The sequence below is a fragment of the Vanessa tameamea genome, chromosome 30, assembly GCF_037043105.1.
Source record: "Vanessa tameamea isolate UH-Manoa-2023 chromosome 30, ilVanTame1 primary haplotype, whole genome shotgun sequence".
Taxonomy (NCBI): Eukaryota; Metazoa; Arthropoda; class Insecta; order Lepidoptera; family Nymphalidae; genus Vanessa; species Vanessa tameamea.
In genome coordinates, this window is record NC_087338.1 from 812,656 (window position 1) to 826,076 (window position 13,421).

The 13,421-nt window shown below is 35.7% G+C and overlaps 1 protein-coding gene across 2 annotated transcripts in view; it reads right to left on the minus strand.

The window, feature by feature from the left end:
- Positions 1-13,421, minus strand: part of LOC113391709 (Krueppel-like factor 3) — a 56,855-nt gene that overhangs the window by 37,513 nt on the left and 5,921 nt on the right. For both annotated transcript variants that reach the window (XM_064220027.1, XM_064220026.1), the window contains exon 4: positions 8,708-8,764. In XM_064220027.1, coding sequence (XP_064076097.1) covers positions 8,708-8,764 — 57 coding nt within the window. The remainder of the gene's footprint in view (positions 1-8,707; positions 8,765-13,421) is intronic.

The following is a 13,421-nucleotide window of genomic DNA, read 5'->3' on the forward strand; positions in this document are numbered from 1 at the left end:
AACCCGTCGATTCGAAGAAGCACCTAGCATCAATTTACGCAACATTCGGTCGTGTGAACGTACCACGCCCTGGTAAAGTTAAATCGTTATCACAAAACTAGCTGATCGACCCAGTTTCGATTTATAACAAAATAAACATTTTAAAATAAGATTTATCCTATAATACACGATACACAATGACAAATGGCAAATACATTTAAAATAACTGGACATATCTCTTTCTGTTTCCGCATGGGGAAGTGAGATAGAAATATAAGGAGTGACTTGACTCTTAATTGGCGATTTAGCGAGCAACTTCATCGTGTAGTTTTAATATCAACCGAGTGCACGTATCATAAAAAAAAACACTCTTTATTTTTCATAACGCATCAAATAGTAAACTTAAAAATAGCAAATGATTTTTCAATCCATCAGAGAGTAAATCAAATCAAATGTATTCGAGTAAATTTCACAATGAAGCGTTTTTGAATCGTCAGTATTTAAATACTACCGCCGTTTTGGATATCAGAACAAACGTCAAGACAATACAAGTACAATAACATTAAGCAAAAGTAAGAACGTACTTTACTCAAATAGGCTCTTACAAGCACTTTTGAAACTCTCGACTAGATAACTATAAAGCTGCCACCGTGAAATATATAATCTATCAAGAAATATATTAAAAATTTTGGTCCACAATAAATGGACCACTCAGGATATATGTACAATGTTATGTAGGTTAATCTATCACTAGTTTTCATTTAAATACAGCATATGTTCCACAAAAATCATGAGTAGTACTCTAGTTACCCAAACTGCTCTAGATCAGAAGTAATTACTCTAAATGAAATAAAATATTAGTTAGTAAGTAATCAAATGTTCTAAAAAAAACAAAAAGATTAATTATATATTAATAAAAGATACTGCATCAACATATAAAATAATCACAATAAACCCACGTTTGCCCGGCTCATATAAAACAATCTACTGAGTAACGAACTCTCTGAACTAATTAAAACGCTCACACTCGCAACCCACACGTATTTCGAAGACACTGCACATCAATTTACGTAAGTTTCAATTCGTGCGAACGCGCCACGCCCGAGGTTAAATGTTAAAACATTCATAATTAGATCTCTAATGTGTAATTTTCCTTTAAAAAAAAAACTATATAAGTGCTTGGCGGTAGGGCTTTGTGCAAGACCGTCTGGGTTTATACCGCCTTCTCATCACCTATTCAACATACCAAACAGCAGTATTTAATATTTCAGTGTTCCGGTTTGTAAGGTAAGTGAGACGGCGTAACTACGGGCACAAAGGACACCTTAGATACCAAGGTTGGTGGCTCATTATCTTCTTAATATCTGATGAGCCATTATCCCGTCCGCCTTTATATATTATGAAATAAGTCGTCCTCTTCCTCTAGAAGAGGTGTTGTCAACACATCACTCTAATGCGGTTTTAAAGATCGGCGAGGGGTTACTTCGAAGATAAACAAGTGAGAGGCTTCATCCAAGTATGCAGATACTGTCACAATGGCTAACAGCCATTCATCCTTCACCACAAACATTGGGACAAAATTGAGCATAATTGTATTTGTTTTTGTCTTGTTTTTGCTTATAATAACTGTACTTAGAATTGCATGTTCCTACTGTAATTTATGCTATCACATAAGTGACTGTATGTCTTTGTTGATAATAAAGTTCTTTAAACCTAAACCTAACAGCGAATACGAATTGAATTACAATACAAATAAAGCATAGGAAAATACAATGGTGTTTGTTCGAGTTAAACTCGGTTAAAATTCACGTGTTGTAAGTTCTGGGCTATCTCTATTCTACATACGCCTATATTATAATATTTTCATGTAGCATCACTACAGTTACGTTTGAATAATTAAATTTCAAGCGTTATATTCCAAAATAATTCGAAAAATAAAACCACAGATTTTTCTAGAACCTACTTTCTAAAACTTTAAAATCCAATCCAATGTAAACTTGCTAACTGTCAGGTAGGTCGAGCAGGATGAAATTTTGCGTCTCATTTCAAAATCCTGCCACATGTGTATCTATAAACCCACATGGGAAAGAATGGTGAAATTCGCTTCAAACCTTCTCCTCAACGAGAGAGTAGGCCATAGCCCAGTAGTGGGACATTTAGAGGCTTTTACTTTACTTTTTAATACTTATGGCACGTAAGATACTTTTCTTTTTTTTATGTTATAGGGGGCAAACGAGCAGGAGGCTCGCCTGATGGAAAGTGATTACCACCGCCCATGGACAACACCAGGGGGGTTGCAGGTGCGTTGCCGGCCTTTTAGGAAGGAGTACGCTCTTTTTTTGAAGGTTCCCAAGTCGTATCGTATAAGTTCTACGTGAAGACCCTTCTTCAAGTTAACAGGAACTAATAAACAATAATTAACAAATGATTAACAATATTTAATATAGTTTACAATATTTATTTTTCCGGTTTTTGTTACAATCATCCAGTATCTTCCGTTTTCAACCCAGATTCAACGATTCCCATGTCCAATTAAAAAATATTATTTGTCTACTTTTATTTATAAAAATGTCAAAACAAAAAGTATTCAATACATTTATAATTTATATTATAAATAATTTATAGGCTTACAATACTGTGTCAATACGGGTTAGTAGATACAATATCAGAAGGATAATAAAAAGAAAATCGCTCTGCTTATGATCCCGCCGTTACAAACACCACGCCCATATCTGAAGGTGAGTCGTGCATTACGTAAGATGGGCTACGTTCGGATAAAACGCTTAAATATACATTAATGTCTGAATAAGACCAAACGTTGTAGAACAAAAATATTTCACTTTTAAAATCTTCAAGATGTGAATTACAAAAAAAAATAACGGCAAATACTTATCATTAGAGTCTGAGCAAACGCAACTAACCTTTAATGAATCTCGTGATCAGTGATGAAAAAAAAAAACAATGGCCGTCAGGTTAAATTATGCCACATGGCAGTGATTACGACACGTGCATCTTAACCGATGACAAACAAGGACAGTTGAGTTTGTGTATACCCCTCCCCCCACCTGAACCGTTTCCTTAAATATAGAGGAACTAAGCCCAAGAGTGGAACAGGTTTATATGATACCTTACTTTTTACATCAACATGGAACCAGAAGTAGCTTTACGTTCGATTGAAACTTGAATTAAAGTTTACTCGTTTCAGAGTTAGTGCCACCAAACATAACATATTCTACCACCAAGCAGAGATAATAGTTATTATTATGTTCTGGATTAAAGGGTGAGTGAGCCAGTGTAACAGCCACAAGGGTCATAACATCTCAGTTTCCAAGTATACCGCATTGGCGATGTAAGGAATGGTTAAACTGACGGCTTACCATCAGATGGTTTATTTTCACATCCACCTACCGAGGTCAAATAAAAAATCGCTCCGCCTATGAAGCCCGCTATCACTTGGTACGACACATTAAAGATGCTTCGTGTATTTGATTGCGTAAACTATTAAATCGTGCGCCGGCGCCACGCCCGGACTGACTATTGAAGTGTTTTTATTTATACTATCATGACTTTGTGGTTTAATAAGTTTTAATAAGATATAAGACTATAATAATACTCAGTTGTGATATTCAAGTAAGGACGAATTTCGCTTATGAAGCAATTTTCTACGAGGCGTAATTCAGGAGCTGCCATTGACTTGATACTGACGGATCAACGCCACGAACAACGGATGCCTTATATTTAGACAGTCGAAACAGAAAAAAGGGAGTTTTCATCAGCTTCCTTTGTGGTCATTTTATTTCGGTTGTTTTGAAATAATTTCGTAGTTGTTATACGTTTTTGGAAAGCTAAGAAAACGGTTATGTTTTTAAAATAATCCGCAGTACAAGTTTCATAACGATTTTTTTTTTTGTTTTTAAGATATTTTTGTGGAAAAAAATCAAAAAAATATTGGCCCAGTGGTTAGAACTCGTGCATCTTAACCGATCATTTCGGGGTCAAGGCCAGGCAGGCACCACTGAATTTTCATGTGCTTAATTTGTGTTCATAATTCATCTCGTGCTCGGCGGTAACGGAAAACATCGTGAGGAAACCTGCATGTGTCTAATTTCAACGAAATTCGGCCACATGTGTATTCTACCACCCCGCATTGGAGCAGCGTGGTGGAATATGCTGTAAACCTTCTCCACAAAGGCAGAGGAGACCTTAGCCCAGCAGTGGGAAATTTACAGGCTGTTAATGTAATGTAATTATTAATTTAATATTACAAACAGACACTCCAATTTTATTACATGTATAGAAGATTATATTACATTTAAGTAGAGGGTTAAATATTTATTGAAAACCTAATTAATACAATCCTTATTGTGTATGTATGTATGTATGTGTGCACGATGTCTCATGAAAAACTCAATGAATCATTTATATACAGGTAACGTTTTTTATATAAAACAGTCGGGAGACGATCTTTTTATTTCTTTACTGTGTAAATCTCGATAGTTTTATATAAACACTAACCTTGTCTGAAAATGATATCGACTGGCTAGCAGGGCCGGATCTACCATATGGCTTTTTGGGCTTCAGCCCAGGGCCCCGTGGATTCAAGGGGGCCCCAGCCTAGTAAAGTCAAAGTCAAAAACAGACGATAATGCGAAGGAATCCATAATTTTATTAAATTAAACAGATCGTATGGTTTGCAGCCTTACGACTCCTGCAATTAATCAAACTCATTCAATTAATTTAATTCAAGTCTATATTCTTAGGTGGGCCCCTAAGTAGTGTTAGCCCAGGGCCCCTTAAACTTACGGTCCGGCCCTGCTGGCTAGGTATCAACGTCTCGTCACATATTGTCGTGTTCCGGTTCGAACGATGAGCCTGTGTAACTACAGGCACGAGGGACGTAATTAGAACGGTCAGTGGCGTATTGGCGACGTAAGTAATGTCTATGGATGGTGGTACCACCGTTATATTTGAAACTAAAAAACACATCAGTCGATTCAAGATTCTTAGTGTTATCAACAATATTATGTATATTCACCGTAGCATTGATCACTTTGATAAAATCAGCGATAATCATTGTATGTGCACAAGAAGTAAGGATAAGCTTAGAACGCCAAGTTTCCGACTTCGCAAAGTCAATAAATCATTCTTGGGGCAAGGTATCCGCTTCTATAATAAGATTCCGCAGGCATTATTAACTTTTCCGTTTCATAGATTCAAGTCAATTGTAAAAAGTACATCGGTAAAGAAGGCATATTATTCCATGCAAGATTATATTAATGACAAAAAAGCGTGGAGTTAATGCTTGTTGACTTCCAGGCAGGAGACATAACATACATATATAATCGTATTTAACTAACATGACTGTATTTTTAGATATTGAAAAAGAGTAACTACTGAGTTTCTTGCTGGTTCCTCTCGGAAGAATCTACATTCCGAACCGGTGGTAGCTTTACTTTAAATAGTTTGTTAAATGACGATTCAAAAGTGCTTGTAAAAGCCTACTTGAATAAAGTATATTTTGATTTGATTTCATTTGATTATCTCATGACATTCTTGATGAATATTCGTTTTCCACTAATGAGTATCATAGCAATGTTGAATATTGCTGTAATATTTTGTCTTTGAACGCGTGAAGAAACACATTTTCACACTCCGCCGGTCCCGACGCACGCGAGTTACACTAGTGACGTGTATTTATCGATATAAATTATTAATACGTTTTAATTATACACCGTATCGCAATACATCGATCAAAACGCATAAATGTATCTAATTAAACGCCTTGTTTGGCGAAATTGATTGTTTTTTACGATATCTGTTTGAAAATTGATAATATTAGCGTTAATTATATGTTCAATTATTCCGTTTCCTGTAACCGATCAATGTATCGGATCCTGTCGTTTATACGTGTGTGCGTTTTACTCGATAACGCTGTAACGGTGCGTGATGGCTTTGAAGTTTATAATGATTATGGATTTACTTGAAAAACAAAATACCTACGTATTTTGTTTTAGTTTTGAATGTTTTACATATTGCACTTTTGAATCTCAGTCGACTTAGATATTTAATGAATGGCTTCAATATTTCATATATAACCGTATTTTTACGTTTAATTCAACATTTAACATGACAATTCAAAACTGCTTTTATGAGCCTACTTGAATAAAGAAGATTTTGATTTTGGTTTTGAACGAGAGTCCAGTGACGGCCTTTTAAGTTTCTCTTTTTAAATAGAAAGTTAAATTACAATTAGAATGCGATATTTATATTAATTAAAGTTATACCTCTTTTGGCATGTAATAAAAAATTACGAGAGTGTTTTTTTAATGGCGCGCCCATTAGGTAGCATGAAAACTACTTAGTAAAGTTGCTCGCTAAGCCTTCAACCAAGTGTCAAGACGCTTGAAACAGACGCCTTAACATCTTAACTTATTTAACAACGTTTATTTTATTAAAAATTTTAAATTCGTGAGCGAGTCTGAATAAAAGAAAAACATAATTATTATTCATTTATTGTCATTATTAAAAATCCCGATTAAATAGAACTACTCAAGCGCGCACCTTTATAAGTACGTACTTATTATTTTGATACAAGGCTTATAAACTCGGTAACATACTTATCATAGCATCGGCTATGCGCAATCAATCTACACCTACATTTCTTTAAAATATTCACCACAACTGTCTGTGCTGTTCATACTATAATCGTATCTACAATAGGAAGTATTTACAAAGATTATGTTTAAACCTGAATCAACAAATCAAAGCCAAGCCTATTTTATTTAGAGAACTTGACAGTTTTCGTTTGAGTTTATAATCGTTGAGTTTACATGTATTGAGTACCGACCCGGATCCTCAGAGGCTGTCTGTCTGACGGAAGAGATGATGACACAGAACATGATGTTTAAGTAGATAGCACAAAAGTGCAACATCGAAAATGTTTTAAATTTAACATTAATTAAGAATATCGATATCATACAGTCGCTTCACTATGAGGCGTGGCAGAGGCGCGGCACCTTTCGTAACTTCCTACATAAGTTGATCGTACAACGGAGTCGAGTAGAAATCGCAACAACAATTTTAATATCCAAAGATCTTTACTTAATTCGTTAGCTCGTCCCGACCTCGCTTGGATAGAAATTCTAGAATATTCTAAAATAAGTACCTATTATCTTAAATCGATATCAGAAAAGATTAGGTCGTGATATACATATAAATAATGAAAGTAGGCAGACAGACACAGCCGGGTTGATGTCAAGTGGTCACCACTGTTGGTAGACATTGATCCTGTAAAAAATACCCCTTATATCACGCTTGCATTGTGATAGTGTATGTATGCCATATGGGATCACTGGGTGATTGATTGACTTGCTCAAAGCCATCAATTAAACCTTCCCCCCACTAGGACACGAGCCTTTTACCCACCAGTACCACATTCACGGTCTGCTATGTTCCTAAAAGCGAAATAATATTTACAGACAGATAATGCTCGTACGATTATGTAATTCCTACCATTACACCCCCCCCCCCCACTTACCATCAATTCCTCAAAGTTTCCGATAATTGACAAATGAATAGATCAATTAAATAATATCAGATCGCTGATCTAGACTCGAATTAACTATACACGATTGTATCCAGTCTTGGTGTGTGTGTGTGTGTGTTGGACGTAAGTACACGATTTATAAGCACTTATGGGGGGGGCTTAGCTTGGATAGTTTGTTAAATCATATCGAGTATCATCGAAGAGGTCAATTTTTTTATCTGTCAACCGAGTTGTGTATTCCTTGACCTATAGACAGACATCTGATATTCTTTCGCCGGTTCTTATCAGATATGTGGTGTTTTCTCCCGAACCGGTGGTAGACTGACAATCATTAAAATGTAATGCTTCCATATTCAATAAACATTTTTATTTCTAAATTGGCGACGAGATACTGCTTTGTTTACCTGGCTCACTCGCGCTTCAAAACAAATTTCAATTTATTTGTAATAAGTAGGCGGACCGGGGAAATGGGCCAGTTGTATTAACTATTCCTTACTTCGCCAATGCGCCACTGACCGTGGGAACTAAGATGTTACGTCCCTTGTGCCTGTAGTTACCCTCGCTCGCTCACCCTTCAAGCCGGAACACAACGATACCAACTATTGCTTGGCGGCAACTGCTTGGATTGATAACTGCTTGGCGGCAGAATATCTGATGAGTGCGTGGCCAGGCGGGCATGCACAAAGCCCTACCAACAAGCAATACCACCAAGCTGTGCAAAGTATTGATTTAGCAACAGTACACGAGTGAGATGTCAAGTGATTTTTTACAAACTTGTATGACAGTTATTATGTCAATCAGATATAGCTGACTATATATATCGTAAATTTGTAAAAAACGTTAGATAATAATCTATCTCGCGGAATTGTATCTATATCGAAAGATTGTGAACGTTTATTCAAATTACGATAAAACATAAACTATATATTTTAATAGTTCATAATATTTCGGTTAGGTTAGGTTAAAGTTTTTATAATTTAACTGAAATTTACTACGATAGATTATAATCTCCCGAAAAATGACGGGTTGAATCGTAAGCAGTATGTTACGGTTCACTATCTCGCGAGATAGATTATAATCTAACGGTATTCACAATTCTACAGTGACATACACAATCGTCATTATATTAGGATTAATTGTAACGTATACGTTCCAACCCTATTACTTATAAATAATACTAACCTTTATTGAATTAGGCAAAGCGGCACCGTCGCGGCGCCCAGCGCGCCCCCTCTCATCCTAAAAAAAAAGTTGAACATTAAAATACTTTATATGAAAAAGGTAACTCTTAATTATTACTGGCTACCCGCTATGGCTTTAATTCAATACAATAAAGGTCTATATACAACTTATAGGTTAAATTCATATTAGTTTCCGGCTAGCACTCATATAAACCTTCCTCTTGAATCACTCTGCTTATTTAAGGGTAAAGGTGGACGGATACTTTGTTTTATGTTGTATGGAGATGTCCATTCGTAGTCACCGAGCGCGTGTTTGTCATGTGTTAGGTACCGTTTAAACTATTTGTATCGAAGAGATCGTGACAAAGATGTCATTACTTAAGCAGTTAAGGCGAGAAATGAAAACATTGTCGAAATAATCTGTGAGAAAAAAACTTCCACATTTATAGGATATTTTTTTATGTAATGTTAGGCAGACGGGCAAATATTCCACCTGATGGTAAGTGCTCATCACCGTCCATACCTTACATCACCAATGCACTACCAACCTCGAGAGCTAAGATGTTATTTCTCTTATGCCTGCATTACACTGGCTCACTCACCCTTCAATCTATCACATCAAAAAGTATTGCTGATAGGCGATAGAACCTCTGATGAGTGTGAGGTGCCTATCCAAACGGGTTTGCATATAAACTCAGTTATGTAACAACATTAACAGCCTGTAAATTTCCAACTGCTGGGCTAAGGCCTCCTCGCCCTTTGAGGAGGAGGTATGGAGCATATACCACCACGCTACTCCAATGCGCGTTGGTGGATACACATGTGGCAGAATTTCGTTGAAATTAGACACATGCAGGTTTGCTTACGATGTTTTCCTTCACCGAGCACGAGATGAATTATAAACACAAATTATGCACATGAATATTCAGTGGTGCTTTTAACCCGAAATCATCGGGTAAGATGCACGCGTTCTAACCGCTGGGCCATCTCGGCTAATAAAGTGTTGTCCAATATTTATTTATTTATTTATTTATTTGATGCTGTTCTGACCGATTTATGTCACAGCGACCCATCTCAAGGGAGAGCAGCATATTGAATTGCACAAGAGAATCTTAAACACAGGTGCACTCTTTTTCCCTTCGCTCTCTTCTTCTGGAACGAATACGACATGACCGGAAACAGTTCAGGTGCAGGACCAATGGCTCTTAGCGTTTTGCAACACACTTCCAACATCCAGACTCCGATTACTGTTACTGATAAATCGAAAAACTTAATCACTTTTTATCGGCCCGACCTGGGGTTCGAGCCCATGATCTCTGGATTTGCCTTGACACTGGACCAACGAGGCTGTCGAAGGTAAACATACGCAGATTTCGAAACATCCCTTCGTTGGTCACCAATCTTATTTTCTTAGTTAGCTATTAATAAGCTTTTGCCTAATGCAAACTCATTCATATTAGCCTCAAATTATCTATGGTAAACTAACACTTATCTATGGTAAAATTTCGGCCAATGGGCGAAGACTATTTCTTATATCTATATTCATAATTTCGTGCGGTCGTTCGGTTTACGATAGACACGATCGAAACCTGTCCACAATTATAGATCATAAAAAAATTATGATTTTTTAGTCGACAACGTATATGCGCAAAATTCGTGTAATCGAGATATTACGATATTAAATTAATAAAATTCCATGACATGACAGTTCAACGGGCGGCCATGTTTGACGTTTACGGGTGCGTTCAGTAAGTGTGATCCAAATAATAAATTCGTGCAAACTTCGTGAAAACTTATCCACAATAAAATTAAAATAAAAGTTTATGAAAAGTAAAGAATAAAACGTATTATTTATTTTACCTGTGCGAAGCCGGGTTTTCATAGTTACATATAAATCAGGTCGTGCATACATGTTGCAACCAACAGAAACACTAATAAAAGCGACAAACAACCCTTTATAGGACACACTTCGGAGAGTGCCCGAAGGCTCTTTTCGAACTGATTGAGCCATCTCCATTCCTTTATCGGACTACTAGGCGCAGGCAAAAGTTTCATCCATACGTTGTTGACATACCCAAAATTCGAACTAAACGGCTTGACAGCTCGTTTTTGGTAAGAGTCGCCAAGATTTGGAACGACCTGTCTGGTTCTATTTTTCCTTATAAGTTGAACTCTGGATCCTTTAAGAGTAGAGTGAACAGGTTTCTTTTGGATGGGCGTGTACCGCCTTCGCTTCACCTACACTTTCCATCAGGTGAGATGGAGAGACAAACGCCTATTTCATTACAACTAAAAAAAAAATGAGGTCTTAGCCCAGTAGTGGGCTTACTTTATAGCTCATTAGTATTTTAGTCGAAATATTCCTGCACAACACAGTTCAAATCAGCTTTAATTTTGTACGCTTTCTGTTTCATTTAATTATTGTCCAACGTTTCTTAACAATTGAAATGATTTTTAAATAATACATAGTATAAAACAGCAAAAGTAACTTCGTTCAGACTGGTTGCTCCAAGAAACCTTTAAGTTAAGTATATTCCTAATTCCTAGCACAATCATTTGTGTACAAAAAACAATTTTACAACAAAAACATTAATATATAAACAACAAAACAAACGAAACCGTATCGAATTACTAGCTGAATAAATGTTCAGACAACGACCATTTTAGTATATATCTTGATGGTACAATTTTGGGTATATTGCGAAATGGCAGACGCGAGGGACTTGCGCACTGCGGTACGCACAATATTTAGCAAACACAAAGTTATAACACTGGCAACGTAGCCTGACTTATCGTGGTTACAATTAGTTTCATATTCAAATATTTTGATACTGGTTGTTGGAATTATCACTCTAATAACGCCTAGTTCGCAAAGTTAATACATCCTTCCTGAGACAATATAAAACATTGATCATATATCACTCAAAATGAGATTATATTAAAGGTAAAAAAGCGTGAACTTAGAATTTTTTTAGGTTATATATATGTATATATTGTTTCGTGACTGGATCTTTAATTTAAATTGTGGAAAAGAGTAACTATTGAGTTACTTGCCGGTTCTCCTCGGTAGAATCTACTTTCCGAACCGGTGGTAGCTTTGAATTCAATTCAAGTGTAACATGACGATTCAAAAGTGCTTTTATGAGCCTACTTGAATAAGGAATACATTAATGTCCCAATGCTGGGCTAAAAACTTTTCTCTCGAGAAAACTTGGAGCGTTATCCAACACTAATGTTATGCATAACCGCACGAGACAAATTATAAACAGTTTTTTTTTTAATATCATTTTAATTAATTAATTACTTATTGTATTTATATTTATTTATAATGGATGATATTTTTATATATAGGAAAAGAGTAACCTTTATCTTTTAAATGATTCAAAAGTGCTTGTGAAAGTGAATTTGAATAAAGTATGCTTTGATTTTCGTTATGATACATAAAATATAATTTATATAATTGCTTTTGTTTTTTCCGCTGATGAGCTACCAGCCATCAGCGTGTCTATGCAAATTAAACGAATACATTCTAGAATTTTCGATTTATTATCAATTACACAATTTAAACGAGCGTCAGTGCGTTAATGGCCTTACAAGGATGAGGGATAAAGAGAAAGGGATTATATGGAGCAAATTAAACATCGTTCCGTCCTTGTCGTTACCACACAAATTTGTGAAGGTGTGAAAGGGAGATACAAATGTACCGTGAGAACCTAACATTTGCTTTCACCCGTGTTGGTAAACGCACTTTAAAAAATATAGTATTAGATTGTAATAAATATATACTGATATTATCGAATATTACGAGATTAACTCGATCTTGTTTATATCAACGACATAATTACGCGACAGATAGATAGATAAATACTTAATTAATTTCTTTAAGGAGCAATGGTAACTACCTGCAGAATTTTTTAACTTTGCCGTTTCATAGATTCAAGTCAATTGTAAAAAGTACATTGGTAAATAAAGCATATTTTTCGATACAAGATTATATTGATGATAAAAAAGCGTGGAGTTAATTCTTGTTGACTCCCAGGCAGGAGAAATGACATACTTATATAATTGTATTTAACTGAGATGACTGTATTTTTAGACGTTGAAAACGAGTACTGAGTTTTTGCCGGATCTTCTCGGTAGAATCTACATTCCGAAGCGGTGGTAGCTTCACTTAATTAGTTTGTAAAATGACGATTCAAAAGTGCTTGTAAAAGCCTACTTGAATAAAGTATATTTTGATTTTGATTATTAGATATATAATAACCATTAAACATATTACGTAAGTACTTAAAAAAAATACATTATAAAATTTGTGAAATATATCAACCATGTTTTTAAGACAAAAAGAACTTAAAAAAATATTGAAATTAGGAAAGTGTTCTCTAATACCTTCAGTACTGATAAATCGTCCGTCTTGACCGACTAACAAAGCATAGACAAAACAACTGAGCGTAGAAAGCTGATATTTGGAACATAGGCACATATTATAACGTGAGCAGTCTTTAAGAATGGATTTTTAGACATTTCCACTTCGGGTCGGTTGGTTGGTACATTACCAAACATTGTATGAATTTAACCTTAACGAAGGCGTAACGCACAGTTAGTACGACATAACGTTAATTGTTTATTGACCGATTCGACAGTATATCCTTACAATCAGTTGTATACATCATGTAGTTAAAACATTAACAGCCTGTAAATTTCCCACTGCTGGG